The 19,653-nt window shown below is 39.3% G+C and overlaps 1 protein-coding gene across 3 annotated transcripts; it reads right to left on the reverse strand.

Annotated features, from left to right (window-relative positions):
• Positions 1 to 6,437: 6,437 nt before the first annotated feature.
• Positions 6,438 to 18,316, reverse strand: LOC143372869 (tetraspanin-7). Of its 3 annotated transcripts, none has more exons than XR_013086380.1 (6): positions 18,084 to 18,314; positions 15,923 to 16,111; positions 14,723 to 14,893; positions 14,279 to 14,410; positions 11,317 to 13,701; positions 6,438 to 11,047 (listed from the first exon to the last, which is right to left on the reverse strand). XR_013086380.1 is itself a non-coding variant. In XM_076819486.1 (6 exons), exons 1-6 carry the CDS (start codon positions 18,159 to 18,161, stop codon positions 9,110 to 9,112), a joined length of 744 nt encoding a protein of 247 aa, XP_076675601.1. In that variant the 5' UTR covers positions 18,162 to 18,316; the 3' UTR covers positions 6,438 to 9,109. The 3 variants fall into 3 exon arrangements, 2 of the variants coding, with proteins under 2 accessions (XP_076675601.1, XP_076675602.1); XM_076819486.1 differs by having other exon boundaries at positions 6,438 to 9,146; positions 13,565 to 13,701; positions 18,084 to 18,316; XM_076819487.1 differs by having other exon boundaries at positions 6,438 to 13,701.
• Between the last annotated feature and the right edge of the window lie 1,337 nt (positions 18,317 to 19,653).

Genomic DNA, 19,653 nt, shown 5'->3' on the forward strand with positions numbered 1-19,653 from the left:
AGTCATCGACACCGATACCTTTCCTCTCACCAGCTTTCGGATAATTTGTCAATTTGAAACTCTGCCAATATGAATACACTTTCATTATTTTACGTTTTTAAATAATTCTTATTTATCGACGCCTTGACCTTGCCTGACCACGCCAAGTATTTCACTTCCAGGCCGCGGATATCTAAGCAAATGATGTTACATTTTATCTTCACATTATTAAAATGTCCGCGATATGACGAAATTTTGACTGGAGAAGAAGAAGAATCAGGAGAAAAATCTTACCGTTTCCGACTGATCCATGAGACGATATTACGATATCTCTGTTATGCGTGGGCCGATTTTATTTAAATTTGTCTTATTCGAAAGCATATATGCGGTTTACATGCGCAAAATGCCTTCAAATTTAGAAAATATTGCAGGCGTGATGAGATATTAATGAAATAAGTTTCAGGTTAGGTTGGAATAGCCAGTCGACACATACAGGGTGTCTTTCATGTACTTGGCGTCGAGACGCCACCGCGTCTCTAGATAAACGAATGAACGATTCGAACAGGAGACGCGATATATTGTTAACGGTGATTGGGGCTATCGGGCCTCCACTCTAAAGAAGTTTGCCTCGCGACAAAGTTTGGCCTTTGAAAACGGGTTGGTATAAGGGGTTGCGCGAGGACGTAGTGAGTTTATCGCGTTTGCCGGCAATAACCAGTTAAATTCCACGAAGATCGAGAAGTTCGTTCTCCGGTTTCGGCGACCTGCGCTAATTGCCGTTCTCGAGCGGCGATGATCCATCGCGGAGACGTTAGGAATTCATGACGCACTATAATCCAGAGACAGGAAATGAGTCGACGATCCAGAGAATAATACTTCCTCGAGGTCATTCGCTTAGCAGCGGGATTGGACGGCTCAGAGTTGGGTTGATTAGTAATACAAGAGGCAAGGAAACGAAGCGTTTCGTTTCCCGCTAGCATTTCGCTCTTCGCGTTTCCGAAGCGTCTACATTGTCATCAAGCTAAGCGCCTTAAAGTCTCCTCCGTTATCCCTGATCGTTGTTCGGCGGAATGGTGGCCCTCTTCTTGTATCCTGCCTCAAAGAAACTCTTTTCTCTGCGAGCGATGAACATCATTGGTGCGCTATTGAAGCGAAACTTCTCGATCGTAGGCTTTGCGCGGTCCCCAGGCCCCATTTTCTTAACGATGTCTCAGTTCCTGCGTGAAACTTTTATCTGGTCTTTTACCTTTGACGCCATGGGACTCCAGCAACCTTCCCAATGCTTTAATAGTAATTGACCTTTTACGCGACAGCTTTCGTCGCGTCAGAATCTTCCAAAAACGAGGGAAGCCGGATTTTTGCACAAGGAATTATTAATTTACACTTACTCGCGTTAAGTCAACTGAAAAGAATGTAGGTACAATGTCCATTACAAACGGGGGGGTTGAAAGTACTTTGTCTCAGAGGATTTTTTCCAGTTGACAACGTGTCCGTTTTTGGAAACACCCTTCTTTAAACACCACGTTGGTTCCTCATTTTTATAATTCCGTCTACTCTCCCAACTCAACTTATAGCCCGATCTAGGAGGCCGCAAGTAGGGCAACTGCCCAGAGCGGCAAATTTAGGGGCGACAAAATTAGTAGAAAGAGAAAATTAAAATCTATAAGAACCAATAAAAAAAGTCAAACTTTTTGAAAAAGCGATAAAGAAGTACGTAATACATGTTTGAATTTAGTATCAAACTTATAAATTGTTTTTAATTCCTAATATTACCTAATATTAAAGATCCTAAATATTAATCTTTACAAAAGGCTTTTGTTAATCAACACATGCCTACAAAAAATTTCACTCACTGTCAAAAATGATATTTTAAAATCATAATTCATAATTAAATATAAACGGCGGGAAAAATCATTTTTGACTCAACTATCCAACCAACCCTTGCCAAGACCGACACTTCTTCGACCAGACGCACGCCCTCGTCAGGATCGCAGGGGGGATGTTTATCAAACGGCTGTCAATAATTGCGAAAGATGAAAAGTCAGGCTGGTGTTAGCCCAGGAAGGTTCTCCGGCCGGGCGACAGAAAGCTGGAACGTCACTGCGCCCCATCGAAAAATACGATTGAAAGGGGTACGGGGTTCCTTCGGCACGTGCATACGTTGACAAGGACATATATACATATATATATATATATATATATATATATATATATTTTCTTTTTTATTGCCCGTCCGATCGGGCCCGCAGGGGTGAAGTGGACGAAGAGAATTTCGGTGGGATCTGCGGTTTTGGCACGACCGCGGTCGCGTCTCCCCGCGTTTCACGGCTAAATTGCCGTTTCGCGATTGGCAGGCCGTCAACGATTCGATGCTCCAGCAGATCCGACCACTGTTATCATTATACGTACGCGTACCGGCAGGATGTTTGCGGCTGCCTGGTGCACGACAGTAGACCGCATAAGCCGACGTACGGATTTTTGTCATCGGCAACCGCCAGTGCACATGATCCCCATCTGGAATGACGTTTCGGTTGATGGGTGGCTAAAAGGGGGCGAGCGGTATGCTGCCACGCGATACAGAGATCGACGGAAGCAGATCGGTTACATAGGGTTTCCCGGGTACCACTCTTTTGCTCCTAAGTTTGGGCGTAGCATCGGTGTTAGTGGATCTGGGTTGCAGAGTTCTCTTTCACATTATCGCTACGCAAGTGTTCTATGGTTTTAATCACCCCTAGCAAGACGAATCCCCCAATTCCTGCTCGCCAAACCATCCGATTCTTTCCCACCCGCCTCGAATTACCTCGTCGTAAACGCGAGCGCCCTCTCCCCGACGATCGTCCCTTAACGAGTCACTCTCCCCCGCGGGAAGCAGTTTCGCTATTACGATCGCCTGAAGAGCGATACCCGCGTCCCCTTTAAGAGCAATACTCGCGCCCCTAAAAGATTCATGAAAAGGTCGACGCGCGGCACCGTTCGTCCCTCAGCGAGAGCCGCACCGCGCTATCGCTCTTCCGCGGTCTTGTCTGCGGGGCGACGCGGCGATAAGTCAGCCCCGTGAAGGGAATCGAGCGGCCCTCCAAGGAACGGCGGATCGGGGGAGGCGCAGAATTTAATAACCATAGGTTCTGACGCTGAGAAGGAGGGCTGGGCTACGGTATGGATGTAATCTTGGCGGGGTAACTCGTACGTTAGGAACCGGAGGACACATTCCGCCGTGACTAACAAACGCTGCAGAGCCCCGCGCAAGCCCCGCGACCTGTCTAGCCTCGTCGAACCAGCGACAAGGGGTGGTCGGAGGACCACATAATTCTGATTTTATTGCCGCGGGGGAGATGCGCCTCGCCGGCTGGGTCCTGGCGAACGAGGCGCCGAATTTATGGGCAATTTTTCTTATTAATTTTCCTAAGTTCGACACGCGAACCAGCGGCGCGGAACGACAAAGCCAGGCCGCGCGCGCGCACACCCTCGTCAGCAGCCACCTATTTAGCTGTGTGCGGGGCAACGCGCGTGGAACGCCGCATTCCCCACGACCCTCCGCCACCTTCCTACTCTGAAGGGATTCTACAGGGCGTTCCTAAGCCATTTCGCGAAACTTCGGTGAAGTGTTTTAGTATTCATCGGCAGAGGATCGGCGTAGCTCACTTTGGCACTTGTAAAAGCTCACCGTTCGATGCTGCGCTGCTTTTAGGGTGCTCGTGACTGGGGCAGGGGTATCTGGTACGGCCTGGAGGTACATACACCATGCACGGTGAAATGGTTATGTACTCAAGCAGATCAAGGCTACTGAAAGGTTAATGCTATTATCATTTTCTGTTCCATCGTTTACCACCACTCCGTAGTTAGTAATCCCTTCATAAAAGGAGACCCGAGCCAACCGCCGCGCGGTGGTGGGTTCGATCAGTATTTCCGTTGCGGCAGATAGATTCGCCGCCAGATAGGAAGCAACAGAAACGGAATTGAGCTGGCCGATCTACCCGATGGAGCAGGGTTTCGACTTCAGCCCTGTTATCCCTTTGTTCCCAATAATATCGCGAGACGCAGTGTATCTCGGATCGCACGTGTTGCATCCAGGTCGTCCGTCGACGAGCTGGTATTGCGCTGTCGGCAAGGTCTGCGTCCCCTCATCCATCACCACGAAGAAGAACGTCGGGCTCCAGGATCACGATGGAGGAGGCCTCTAAGCCATTCGAACCTTCTTTTCGACGTCTCGAGCGGTGGTGCGATTTGTATACACATCGCCACGTGGCCCAGAAACAGCCATTCGATCTCACGTGTCCACGTGAAGTTGATGATCGCCGGACATCGTCCCCCACAAATCATCCGAGCCGCGGTTCGCAAAGCTTCCCGCACCCTGTGAGCTACAGGCGTTGCAGCAGTACGACGATCTCTAAAATTAAACCCTGGGATTATGTACAACAGAGCAGCAAATAACTCTAAGTGATTCTATGCTCCACGTTACTGTTTCGAATCGAGTAATCATCCACGTTTCAGCGACGACACCGCGGGGCTGGCTAGTCAGAGGGTGAGTCGCGTTTTAACTTGTATCTAAACGATCCACGTGTAGCAAGTAAAGGAATAAGCAACCCTAACAGATCTTCCTTACACCCCACGGTCTCCCAGCCTATTTTCTTGATAAACTGCCAATGGTATTAGTGGGAAACGTGGGGGCCAGGTAACGATTTCCGGGGTGGCGAGATCTTACGAGGATGGCGTTGAACCAGTGTGGCAGGGGCGGGGTAGTTTTATCGTTGGAAAAGCTGCGAAGCTTGGTTATTATTAATTGCTTCCACTGGGTTTTACAACCTCGGCCCTTTTACGAGCGGCGAACGGGCCCGTTCGTTCGCTTCTCTTCGTACCATCGCGGGGAGCACTCGAAACAGAGCACAGGGACTTCATTTGCATCAGCAAGGTCTGTAAAACGGCTTAATTGCTGATGGCCAGAAAACAACCATCTGCAGATAGGATTTTTAACCGCGGAAAGAGTTTAGAATTCGATGGAGAACGTGTCCTGGTTCCAAGGGTCGACTAATCGATAGATAAGCAGTTTGGCAATCCATTTACGCAGCGTTTAGCTTGAAAATTTTGAGCTTGAAGGGTAAACGAGTCTCTCTTCAAGGATTGTAAACTAGTCGACCCTGTTCGAATGATTTTATCGGAATTAAACCTTCATTTTGTGAAGTTCAGCTGGTGTTTGTTCTGTTGTGTCGTGATCGCTGGGCGGCGAACGACGTTATAAATGTCGACGAAAGTAATTTGCCGTCCGAAAGTTCCGTTTTTCGTAACGAGGGAGCAGGGTCTTCGGCAGGAACAGGCAGAGGAGAGGGAATAAATATCCTGGGAAAGAAGTTCGAAATTGCCAGGCCCTAGGGGAGCACGTAGCCCTGCTCTAGAAACGCTGTCTCTCTGACGGAATATTTCGGATCATTTAACGAATTAACAATTATAATCCCTGATTAGAATTCTCGTCGTTAGCATAAGCGGCAGTGAGCGAATCTAGGAAGTTTCCAAGCAATCGTCCAAACATTCCAAGGGGGGTGTCGCGACTTCGTGCGACTGGTCCGGAATATTAGCCAAAAGCAACCCCCTCGAGTAAGCAGAACGTGGACATTTTCATTGCGTAGAAAATTTATGTTAATTAATTTTACCACTTTCATCTTGAATAGGTACCCTCATTGTTCTGAGGAACTGCGGCGCAGAAAAGAATGACAGAAGCATCTGAAGTGAAATTCGAACACCGGAAGCTCGATTTATCGGGGGACGACCACTATCTGACCTACGGAAATGGGATTTCACCGACCGAGGGTCTACATTACCCGAGGACTCTTTTATCACAGACGAGGTATAGGCACAGACGAGGTATAGGATAGGCTTATCAGCCAATGCAATTTTCTGTCACCGGTTTGAGGGTTCCTAGGACACCCTTACGATTTTAGTGTCGCATGCAACGTTACCGGTGAAGTCTCGAAACAGATTGTAACGCTACGCGTGGTAGGAATAAGAATTCAACACGTGTAAGACCAGGTCATTCGAAACCCGCGATTTACAAATGATTCTGTTATAGTAAGAATAACACAATAAAACAAGAACACATACTCGTTTTTACCTTGCTATTCTATTTGGGTTTGTTTAACACAAAACAAATTTATTTTACAAACAAATTTATGTAAACAACAGTATTATTTGTGAAAGACACAGTTTCATGATGTAACGTGGAAAACCTGGCCAAGGAATTGTAACTTGGTATATTTCAATCAGGTGCTGTCATTTCTAACATGCATAAACTTTCTTTTAAAATTAATATTACACAAAAGAGTTTAGGTGATAAGTCTATCCTATACCTACTTCGTCGATGATTGGATTTATGAAGACTGAAAAGGTATTTACTTGCACATATTTACTTACAATTTAATTTTGCCAAAACCCAATATACTGGACATTAATGAAAAAGAGAAAAAAACTTCGAGTCGAACAGTCTATTTTATTTATCTTTATTTAAATACTTGGAACATGTGTAAAATATGTATATGTATACAGGGTTATCCATTTAACTCAGGACGCGCGCTCGAGAACGGATGCCTTGCGTGGCCTTTTTCAGACTCAGGGGGAAACGACGCAAAAACCCTGCGCATTGGGTTGGTACATCCAAAATCCAATTTCTTCTTTAGGACAGGGACTGACTCAGTACTTACTTGGTCAATTCGTCTGTTCTCGCGTACTCGCTCTGAGTTAAGTGGACAACCCTGTATAATATATACAATATATATATATATATTATAACACAATAATTACAATAGAATGACGACATTCAATCAATTAGGATGTAACTATTGACGAGGTATACGATTTCAATGCCGCAACATTAGTTAGTTTGAGAAACTTAAGTTAGTCTCGAATAATAACCGTGCGAATTCAAATATGTATACGCGCCATTATATCGTCTACGATGCAAAATAATACATGTGTATACATATATATATATATCTTTTAAATATTCATATATGAATATAATAAATATATTTTGAAAGATTTAATAGTTTATACACGAAACCTGAATATAATACAGAGGTACGATGTGACACAGCTTGTTTAACACGTTTAATTAATTTGAACTAGAATAAGGCGTCTGTGACGAAATGCGGTTTGAAGTTCTAGAAATTTTCATTGTACCCTGGAACGTTTACGTATCAGCGCAAATAAACATCCAATAAACTGTAAATATTATACGTAAAATATTATAATACTTATCACACGCATGAAATTCAGTGAAATGCAATTGACATATTTTCCACTTTTAATCGGCGACGGATTTTTTTCGTACAGCAGATAAAAACACCTTACCGAGAAAGAATATCGAGACACTGAGATTTTTAAATTACGCATACAAACTATTCTTCATAATTCTCGTATAAAGTCAACGTTTAACATAATCATTTTGCGCCTGATTTAATAAACAACCAGTCAGTTCCCCAGCGAAATAAACTTATAAAAAACTAGAACTTTACGAAACGTCCGAACAATCGTATTTCAAGAGTTCCTGCTATTGGAAAAATATAAATGTTTGTCTAGGAACTTAGTTTTCATAGTATCTTCGTATCGAACTGAAGAACAGATTTTATGAAACGATTCGCGCAATTATACTTTGATTTCTCTCAAAATAGACCGACAGACGTTTCTTTCATTTATAACAATATGTATCCGGGTGTAACGATCATAACTTCTGCGTTAACGTTAGGAAGAGATAAATATTTTAACGTTATACAATGTGAGGTATAACAGTTTTTAAAAATAATATTTTACGTCAACTTATCTATACATATCCTTGTACACGCTTAAAAATATGGTACCGCTAACAAGTTGTAACAGTAAGAGAAACGAGGTGCCCACCGAAATACCTGCCTTTTCCGAGTAATCTCGAAAAATACGCTTTAGTGAAATCTGATGCTCGATTATAATTGCCTGAAAAATATATGCTTGCTCTAATCTATGCGTACCTATTGTTTACGAGAAAACAATTCATTTTCATCATACTAGGGGCCCAATTACGTTTTCTTTTGCAATTTTTTAAATTTTAATTTGGGATATTTCAAGTAATTTCCTTTTAATTGGCACGTTAATATTTGTTAGTATACATTTAAGAGCCTAACTGTGTCACTGTAAATTAACAACATTAATGTAGTTTTTTTTTAGATAAGGCTGACATACATATATTAGTTGCTAATGAGTGAGAGATACGAGAAAACGTAAATAAGCTATATCTACGTTGTCATTCTGCATGCGGAACCTAATAAAATTAAGAAAATCACCCTCTTAAGGTCGCGTTGTTTTCTTTAACCAAATGTTATACTATGTTTCAGTATTGTAAACGTACATGAAATGACAAATTACATTACAAATTCTTGAGTTCCCAATTAATTATCGCCGTCTCACTGTAAATACGTATATATGTACAAAAAATCCCTAAGGTATCCTTGAAGCGCTCTTGAAAAATTTTGAAAAAAAATTTTCCAGAATGTCATTGAACTCTAAAATCTTGTATCATTTCCTTTTATCTTATTATTCAGAAACATTCTGTATCGGCGTGTGTATCACACGCGAAAAGGTGGTGATTCTTCATGAAGAAAGACAGCAAAATGTAGAATAAATTTTCCTCATTGTAAAATTTAGTTTTGAAAAAATTTGAAATCGTGCAGGACTATCGTATACTATGAGCTTGCATTCAAGTTTTGAGAGTTAACTTTCTCGAAAACTATGTTCCGTATAAAGAAAAATTGTTCTACACCTTCGAATCATTTTCTACACAAGTAATTGCTCTCTTTTCGTTTACGTGTCTAATATAATTTCTCGCGTTACAAGAATAAACATCAATAGCAAATAGCAACGTGCGCTACTGTGTTCGGATGCGTCGAACACTCTACCCTCGCGCTATAAATATACGTTGTTCAAATTTCAAAATGGCATCTTATCTTTCAAGAATTCTATAGCATTAAGTGTTCCACAAAATAAATCGAACTTTTAACATCGTGTCCGATAAAATATAAAAAAGAAAACATATTTTGGGCTCCTAATATCGATTGTCGCGAAGTGAAACGACTGTTTAAACTAATTCTACCGATCGCAGAAATCATCCTGTTCATCCGTTTGTAATTGGATTGCCAGCCCATAGAAACCTGAAATTTCATTTGGCACGAACTGTTATCGGCTTTCGCATTCTTTTTTTTTTCTGTTGCATTCTCTTAAATCCTTTTATCTAACGTGTCTAGCCACCGTGTCTAGTTTTTCTACGGCAATAAAACGCACCCTCCTTGCAGAACTTATTTAAATGCAGTCGGTGTATTCTTGTTACTAAGAGACTCGAAAACTTTAATGTAAATATAAACGAGTTAAATGGTTCTTTGAAAATCGTCAGAATTTATCGTTATGGCCAAAGAGGCCACGTGACACAGAGTGTAATAAGCTTTATGTATTCCGATATGCATCTCCGTAACATGACAAGACCAAAACTGTTACCATCATTTAGTTTTCTTTTCTGGTAACATCGAAATACGACAGTGAAATGTAACACGCGTTTAAGGTTCATTGGAAGGGATACGACGAGAAATTGACGGTAATTCACGTGCTGGAATCACGTCGGAACTGTAGCCACATATTTTGCAGCACAGCGTAACACAGTATTGTAAATGCATATGCATGCTGAACAAATGTACATGTACAGGGTGTCCCAAAATTGAGGGACGTCGCGGAACATGCAATATCCTGAGGCAAAAAGGTATCGAATAGTCCTTTACCGTTTTCAGATTCGAGGATTCATTCTCGAGATATTAGCAGTTGAATGTTAACGGACCAAGTTCCAGGACGCGCAGTTTAAAGCCGAAACAGCTGAGCCCGGAACAGTGACCCCTAGCACGCACTCGCAGGAGGCACGCGTGGATACAGGCCCACGCACACATAGAGCCGGCCGCGCTGGCTCAAACCGTGAAGATAAAACCAGCGCGGTCGACTCTGCTGCATGTGTGAACCTGTATCTACACGCGCCTCCTGCGTGTGCGTGCGAGCGCACACTATCTTGCGCTCAGCAGACAGAGCTTTAAACTGTGCGCCCCGGAACTTGGACCGCTAATATTCAACTGATAATACCATAAACGGTAAAGGACTTTTTGATGTCTTTCAGGATATTGCATGTTCCGGGATGTCCCTGAATTTTGGGACACCCTATATATCAGGAGACAATACTCGCGACGATTTTAATGTTTCGAATATCTGCGTGTTATCTTCGGGTAAAGATCTATAAAATTGTAGTAAAGAACACCTAATAATTTCGAAAATTTAAATCAAAATGTAAACATTACACGTAATCGTGCTGAGATAAAATAATTGTACTAAGTGTATCAATAGCATGTATAGTCTTAAAGCTAACCGAATTATACGCCTTGTCGCGTTAAGATAAACGTATGAACACAACAGTGAGGATGTCACGTATAAAAATAAGAAACAAAGAAATTCTTAATATCAAATTAGAAAAGATTTCTGTTTAATAAAAGAGAATCTAAATTTCTCGATAAATTGACAGCCCTAATAGGCTCTTTGTAGTAGTATTCGATATTTAATGCTAACTCCTGTCGATTTACTTAACGACATATTTTTTATTAGCTCACCATAAACTGATTCTACTCTAAATCATGCTAAATCATAAACTGCTATTTCAGCTGTATATGTTGTGCTTATGAAACAGACCTCATATTTTGTTTCGTTCGTTTTGCATGTTTGTAGGAAGAAATATGTGATTAAAAATATGCCATACGTTTTTGGTTGCATACAGGGTATGGCACTTAAAATGTGAAAAGTTAGTATTTACAAAAATATCGATAATACAAGAAAATCTTATTAGATAGATTTTAAGGATTTCAGGATGGAATTTGTGGAACAAATTCACTGTTTCAAGGTGATTTCAACGTGATTTCAGGGCGATGAAGTTTTGAGTGGTGATAAAGCGTATGTTTTTCAATGTTCGTCAATAATAGTTGTAATAGATAAGTATATCACACATTCGGACGAGTTCAATGAGTATAATCTCTCAAGGTTCGTGAACGTTGCAAGTAGAGAATAAACAATTGTATTGTCCAAATTACGTTTATTTCCGATATTCAGATATTATTCGTTTACTTAGCCATCATCTATTTTATTAAGTGTTTAAGTATTGTTTTCAATGCGAATAGAACACACAAATTATCTAATATCATCTTTCTTCAGAAGGTAATACAATACAGCTTCTTTCTTTAATTCACAACCTTGATTGACTTTGAATAACCATGGTCATTGAGGTCCCCTAATCTGTACCACAATTATGCATATTGAAAAACATGCGATTATGTTTGATAAAAGTCGTTAAAACTTAATCGCGTATTAAGAAGAAAATTGTTTCGCAAAATATGGCCCCTAAAATATTTCGATTTTGCTTAACAGTGCTTTACAATATCATCAACACTTTTGGAGATGTTCTCTCATGGCGCTTTGCAATCCTCACCCTGTGCGTAAAATATGTGATAGATATGTTAAAGACTAAATAGACAAAAGTTCGTCAGAAATGTAGGTGAAACAAAAGTTGAGGTCCTGTTTCCTTCGTTTAGAATCTAAATGTTAGATTGTACTTTGAATGTCTACCAAGAAGACGGTTTTGTTAGAGACAAACATCGTGTGCGCTAAATTGTGCGTTTCCGCCGTTGCTGAACGAAAGGAAAGATTCTGTTCAGTTTCTATTGTTTCTCGGACATGATGCTATGTCATGCACTCAACTCCAGAACGAAATATTAACAATGCGAACCGCATGCGTCGTCGACTTCTATCGACTAATTAAAAGGGAACCAACTAAATGGGCCGGAGAACCTGCATCTTTTGCTAATTGCGAGTAGGTAAATCATTCGATATTCATGATTCGCCTTTGCAAAAATTTGCTGCCATTGTGAAATTATATTGAAAACGAATGGTGGTTTCAATTAGAATTGAGCATTATTCGAATTGTTTCGAATAAATATTCTCGTAAGATAAAATATATATTTTATGCAGACGTATAAATTGGCCGTTATAAAATGCCGTTATTGGAGAATAACGAATAATTTTTAATTCGACTAAAAATTTATTCTAGTCTCTGACTGTTTCCATTATTGACTTTAGCATTTCTAACAAATATACATGTAAAAGAAATCGAATTTGCAAAATCGTCGGGTCCGCGCATGCTTAACTATCTTTCAATATAACTTTTAATTTGTTACTAGGTATATACAACAACATTTGACATTATGATAGATATCTACTGATAAGGCATTTTAACGATTTTAATATTTAATAACCTGCTAACATATTAATTAAAAAAACTATTGGAATTGTCGTCCTGGTTGTCGAATATAAATTGTTGCTGCTTCACGATAATCGAAAGTAACGTTTTGTATCGGGTGCCCTTGCTTCTAAGAACCAGACCAGACATTAACAGTTGTGTCACCAATCGTTGGCCGTTATCTCGAGAAGCGTTCCTCTCATTCTCACGCCGCTTATTAGTCACATTTATTTGACGCTGAGCTTTTTCGGATAACGAATAAATCATTTTTCGAATAAATCTAGCTCGATTAACGCTACAGATTTATTCACAAATAACGGATCATTTTTCGTCGAATAAAATCGTTATTCGTTATTCAAGAATAAATCTTAGGGATTTATTCGTTATTCGAAGTAAACTTTGACCGAATCCGACTAATAATTATTCGTTATTCATATGTAATACATTATCCTACCATGTTATTCGAGTAATTCATAATTATTTAATCGAATAACTTATTCAGAAAGCTTCTCCAAAATTATTGGAACAATGCATCGTTATTCAATTGAATAATTTATTCGGACGACTACGCCAAAATTATTCGAATAATGATAAAAACAACTGCCAACTGTCTGACAACTGTTTTCGCAAATAATAAATGCAAAGTATAGCAATATGGAAATAACAGAAAATGTGGACAACAAATAACGCAAATAATGAATAAATAATTATCCGAATAAAAACGGTTTCGCCTTCTAATGCTGTTCGAATAGATTCTTATTCGATAAAGAACTGATTCGTTGATAACGAATAAAACCTTTTACTCGTTATTCTTATCCGTTCTTCGTCATTCGAATCACATTATATCCGACTCTGGTTTCAATGAAATCTGTTGTGTTATTCTTGTAATCGCGCGATACCTTTGCCCATAGTACGTTAAGATAAACGTTATTATTAATCGAAAAGAAATGATGGAGAGAATTTGAGAAGAGTATCCATCGATCGCGATTTGACCACGCTACAGCAACGGTTTGTTATTCGTGCTGTAGTGTTAAGCGTAAGAAGAGAAGCAATGGCTTTGATGCAGCAGCCTTTAAACAATGTTTAGTTTTTTGGGTTCTCGTACGCGCTCGTGCAACTTTGGGGATCGTTATCATAGAATTGGGGATTGGTGTTTGAGAACGGCGTAACGCCGCTCTTCCGAGCGATGCAGATTTCTCTTACTGATACGACGGACATTTCTGCGAGCGATGCAAGCTCTAAGCAACTTGCTCGTACTTGGCTTTGTTGATGTTGTTGGCTAAGCAACACGCCAAGAAGACGCCTATGAGCGGCAGGAATGCCACGCCGATCGCCGTTCCAGCTACCAGGCCAATGTTGCTGTTTATCAAGTCCAAAACGCGAGTGTAGCAACCCTGAAATTTCGAATTTTGTATATACATAGAAATGGTAACACAGTGCATACAGTTACTCACAAAAGTATCCATCCACCCTATATGTAACATACTTTACATATTAAATCAACTTCACAGTGAAAGTATAACGGAAGAAATTAAAAAAAAAATCATTTACTGTTGTATTTACGATAAGTCAAAGTCACTGAAAAATGACCAAAGTTCGACTATAAAATTATTGAACCTTTTACTCGTAACTCTCCGTTACTACTCGGACTCTTAAAGTAAAGTAATATGTTTTTGACCAAAAAAACGGACGTTTCCAGAATTTGTAATCAACGAATTTATTATTTTGTAATTTATCTGACTTTTGTCAAAATTTTGAATTTGTCTACATTTATATATTTACGATATTGCACCAGAAATATTGCCTTCCATTTAAACAGTACAAAGTATTCTCGGCACAAATGTTTATAAATTTTTAATAACAAATCTTGTCGGTTATTCCTAGTTCTTTAAAGTTCCTTGTTTTGTGTTTTTATGTTGAAAAATTTCTTACCATTTCGCATTAAATCATTTTATGTAGATTTTAAATTACCTCAGTATAAATTTCATTTGTGTCAGTAGTGTCGCAAGTGGCCCTTGACACTTTGCAACAAGACAGAGGAATCTCCTTTTGTGGATACGTATTGAACCAATCGGTGTAGCCCCTATTACCGCAGCACTGCAACTGTAAATTAAATTGATATATTGCTATATTTGGAATAGGCATATAGAAGAATTTCGGAGAAATGTTTTAATCTCTACTGTTAAAATGAAATAGTAATGTGCAATGATTGATGATAAATTACAATTTCAACTTTGAATTTTTATATTATTGCGATTGATGTTTCACGTTAAAAGTCACACATGCAAATCTAACGCAACCATTCGTGTCTGAGAATTCAAAATTGCGATTAGGATATATTTAAACATTCGTGAAACGTAAAGAAGTAGCTTCGTCGATTTCAGAATTTGACGGTGCCTATTATTAATTACTTACAGTAGATTGCATAGTATCAATATGAGTACTCTTCACTTCGTCCTGTCCATAAACAGCCATGCTCTCATTGAGACCCTGATCGAATCTTTCGTCCAAACTGCTACGGTAAGCATAAACGGATGCACCGGCTCCAAGTTCTAATAACGCAACGACTGCTAAGAATGCCCCGTACTGTAAACAGAGTTGTTCCAGAAGTGAGTACTTTCCTTGAAATAAACTTTAATTTTGTCTGCAAACAGAAATTCTCCAATGAGTAATAATTTTTCTTTAAGATAAACTTGACGCGTCTCCTAAGGAAATGCAAAACGTCCTGAAGTTTTCATTTAAATATCAAACACAATCGAGCCTTCCATATCCAAATAAATACCCAGAGTCAGCGGAACGCACTAAGCAGCCTAGGCAAGGCATAGCGACGCTTGATGCCAAGGGCGTCAATGACAGGGGCACATCGCACGCAAAGGACCAATTTTTTAATTTTGATTAAGCGGTTCTTTCAAGATGTCGAGGTATATTGTTTATAAACATCATGAATCAAATCAGTGGTGTTCCGTGCTTTTTTGTGTGAGGTACACCTGACATCGGCCGCAAAAACTGAATTCTTTTTAACTTTTATTAAACGGATCTTCTGAGAAGCCCTGATTCGTTCTCGGGTTGTTCGTTGTCGAGATACATATTAACAGGTGAATATTAGCGGTTCAACTTCGGGGCGGCGAAGTTTAAAGCCGAGACAGCCGCGCGCTCAAAGAGCCGACCGCGCTGGCTCAAACCGCGAAGATGAATCAGCGCGGTCGACTCCACTGTATGTGTGAACCTGTATGTACACGCGCCACATGTGTGTGCGTGCGAGCGTACGCTGTCACGCGCTCAGCTGACACGGCTTTAAATCGCACGCCCCGGAACTTGGGCCGCTAATACTCAAGTGTTAATCTCGTCGAGTTAAAGTCGATATCTCGAGAACGAAGCCTCTGATACCAAAAGGGTAAAGGACTTTTCGATGTCTTTTTGCATCAGGATATTGCATGTTTCAGACAGTCCCAAAATTTCACACTATCAATTTTTTCTGTTCTCGCTTAAAAAAAACAGCTCGACCTGATTTTTCACATGGCTCTGTATTCTACTGTTCTTCAAAATTCTATTTCGTAAATATATTTGATACCTAGTACATTATTGAAATATAAAAAACAGCATAATTTTACGTACCAAATACAAAAGAGCTGGGTGTCCTCGAGCTGTGCAACAGCAAGCAAGCGTTGCCGCCAAAGTCAAAATAGCGCCCAAACTTGCTAGCGCCAATAAGGCCGCTCCTCTGCCCTCCATGCTCATGTCAATGTAGTCTCGAAGTTGAATTCTCATCCAAATGCCGATGCATAGCATTATTATACCAGATACCTAAATAAATTACTCCCAAAAAATATACGAACAAAAACTTACAAAACATTATAATACGAAGGGGGTTTAAACGAAGCCATACAACATTTATTCTTGCTTCTCCCATTAGCCTGAAATTATATGGGTTACGAAGTTTTGAATGACCAATACTACTACGGGCTATGTAAACGACGCAGGTAATTTTTAAACAGTTTTTTCTAAAAAAAATGTTATCGTAAACTTGGAACATATGGTTAAAACACGCATAGATTTCATCCGCACGATGACTATTCAGCTCTGATGACATTTTCTATTTTTTTCGGGGGTTTAAAGGGTAAAAGTTTGGTGAAATTCGCATTACTTTGCTTCGAACCATCGTCATTTTGAAAATTATTTTTCAAATGCAATATACGTGGTTCAAGCGAAAACTACACTTATTTAGATTGTAAATCAATTTTACTTTCCGATTTCTAACCATCCGTTCATTCGATAAGGTGAAAGAAAGGGGGGGGGGGGCACAGGGTCCGATCGCTCAAAATCGATGCAACACTGAACGTTTCCTGGCACGAATATTTATAAACACAAAATGTTTTTTAAAAGTTCAATAAATACTGTTTGTTCGTATACACGCTATTATTTTTCTAACTGTTGAAAAAGCGAAAAAATGTTTCACATAAAAGTTGTTTGATTTGATGGAGGAAACTTAATAGAATATTAGGATTTGCGTTTAAGATATTATTTGCAGAGATTTCGATATCAATGTAATTTTTTTTAAATGGAACTTTATATTTTTATTATTGCCACTTTAGTATGCATATCAAGACACGTTCAACGATGTGTATGAAGCGTATGTGTAAACAATAATTTACCAGACATCTTTATGAATATTGGTGGCAAATTTCAAGTCCGGTTAGTGTATTTTACTCATAACGCGTGATTTACGAAACGAGCAACAATGGAAGTGAGCCACACTGATATGCTTTTATTTATCGGCGCGGCGTGGTACTGCCCGAACCGTGCGATTATAGCGTCTCGCAGCGATTTAGTAATAAAGAAAAGCGTTTCTCCTAACAAGGTAATCTTTAGAGTAAGAGGTGCAGAATATTTAATTATAACGTCATTTACTATTAAAGAGAAAGTGGACAGCCCATATGAAACATCTTTTCGCGTTTTCATTAGTTAGAAAAATAATAGCGTGCATCAGAACAAACCGAACATACTGTATGACACAAAAATTATATTTGCATTTGGGGATTTCAATAAAAGTAGGTACCTACTAAGAAAAATTTGATAACCAAATCTTCACAGAAGATGAAAAATGCGTTTCCAAATAACAAAAAAATTTTAAAAACTTCAATACTTCGAATTATTAACGTTTTCAGTTAGTCACATTTTTCAATCGAATATCAAGTTATTACCTCACGTTCAAATTAATATCGCGTAACAAATTACAGTAGGTAAGGATTGTTATGAGTAACAATACTTCCAGTGTTAAAATCTACTGATGATATTATTATTATTATACGGGAATACCCCCCGAATAAATAATAATAATAATAATATGACAAATCTCAGAAAAGAGCAAAAAACACACATCTCCACTATACTGCTTATTATTACCGAAAAAACATTCGCAAACTATCACTATTTGTGTTTCTATTAATACATACATCCCTCAATTATGTTCTAAACATTTAACAAACACTCCAAAGGATCACCTAGCTTTCTAACAGAAGAAACTCGGTATAAGGTGTGCTCGTATGTTTCCAGAAGTTCAGTAAATAATATTGCGTTACTATCGCGAGAGTTTTCACGGGGAAGAAGGGTGAAATGGCCAACGAAGGGATGAAATTTTGATATCAGTATGACAGCGACGCTATAACGATTTGTGCAACAGTTGGGTGGAAGGTACAGATTCTCGTCCGAGGAATAGGGGATTGCTCGACTCTACGTGTTAAGGGTAGACTACGCCAGATGAACACAGTTCGCTTACCCAGAACACGAAGTTGAACAGCATCAGCAGTGTCTTCATGCAGGCCATCGTGGCCACGGTTTCCAAACGTTTGCTCATCTTTATTCTCCTATGTGTTCCTCTTTTCTGCGGTGTCTGTTAGACTCGAACGAACTGCCGATTAAATTTTGGGGAAAGTACTACGCACTACTCTCCTGTAACGAGTAAGAAGGCGATCGATTTGCAGCGGGATTGCACGAGCTTACGTGTTGCGTGCGTGGCTTGCCCCACCAGTCGGTGCATGCGCGCTGTAGGATCCGCTGGTCCTGTCGGTCAGCTCGTATCAACAAAAAGAACGTGATTTCTCCGTCGATTTTGATAAAACCTATTTACATCGTACTTGCAGAAGCTGGAGCAATTTTTAATTGCCAGCGAACGCTTTATAAATTCATTCAGCCGCAGTAAATTTCCATGTAACACAGTTGTAATCCCATTGGATTAGGATTGTAGTGTAGACGAAGTGGTTGTAAAAAGGGTTGAGGATTTGCGGAGCCGATAGTACTTGTTAAACTGACGATGGCTGAATAGATTGAAGTATGAAGATCGATGGGGTTAGAAGTGATTCTCTTGACCATGGCTTGATACGAGTATTATAATATTATGAAATAAATATAAATATATGCAGTCAATTATTTTTATAATTAACTAGTTTAAACTACTCGGCGTTGCCCCGCTTTTTATATATAGAACATCAGTATTTGTGGAAATGTGAAAGTCAAACATGTATAATATTTTAAAATTAACTGGCGTCTTCATTAATTATTTACATTGATTACGCTTACTTATACAGGATGTTCCAAAGGTAAAGATCAAACTGCACCAGTATGTTCTATGAATAGAAATAAGAAAGAATGTTATATACACATAGGTCCACAAACGCTTTATTATCACGGTACTTTGGAAAAAATTGATTTATATTTCCATTTCAAAATGCCATCCCCCCATTGTAGGGAGATTGAATTTATCTGAATTTCATGTGTACCTTGCTATAGTTCCGTGAATGCATCATTAAGGTCGTCGCTCACTTATCAGTGACCGAGTCAGTTATACAGAATTTAATTGCCTATTTTATTCAAAGTGTTCACAGTTCTTTCACATAGTTATGGTCGAATTTTAACTATTTGTTTGTGTTTGATACTACACTTTGAAAATGGAAATAATTTATCAGTAAAGGAAATGTTACTTGTAACATTATTGCTTAATTTTGAATCAGCCATTTTATTAGTTATTTGATGTGCCTGAATTAATTTATACGTATATATAACTTTCAAGCGCTTACTGAACTACATAAAGTAGTCGATACCGATCGTTATACGTGTAAAAACGACCGAGGGTTATTTTTCAGTGACATTTTTTTAATACAAGGAATCAGTAATCAATCTAACCTGATTATATTGTTTTAGAAATGTACCTTTCTATTTACTTTCTACTGGTTACATCGAAAACCACTGCTAAGGTAACAAAATAGAATGAAACGATTGTTATAAGCTAAGAAATATCCACGCTGCCATTTTATCTTTTATCAAACGTACATATAACGAGTGATTAAATA

This window comes from Andrena cerasifolii, chromosome 9 (genome assembly GCF_050908995.1).
Source record: "Andrena cerasifolii isolate SP2316 chromosome 9, iyAndCera1_principal, whole genome shotgun sequence".
Lineage (NCBI taxonomy): Eukaryota > Metazoa > Arthropoda > Insecta > Hymenoptera > Andrenidae > Andrena > Andrena cerasifolii.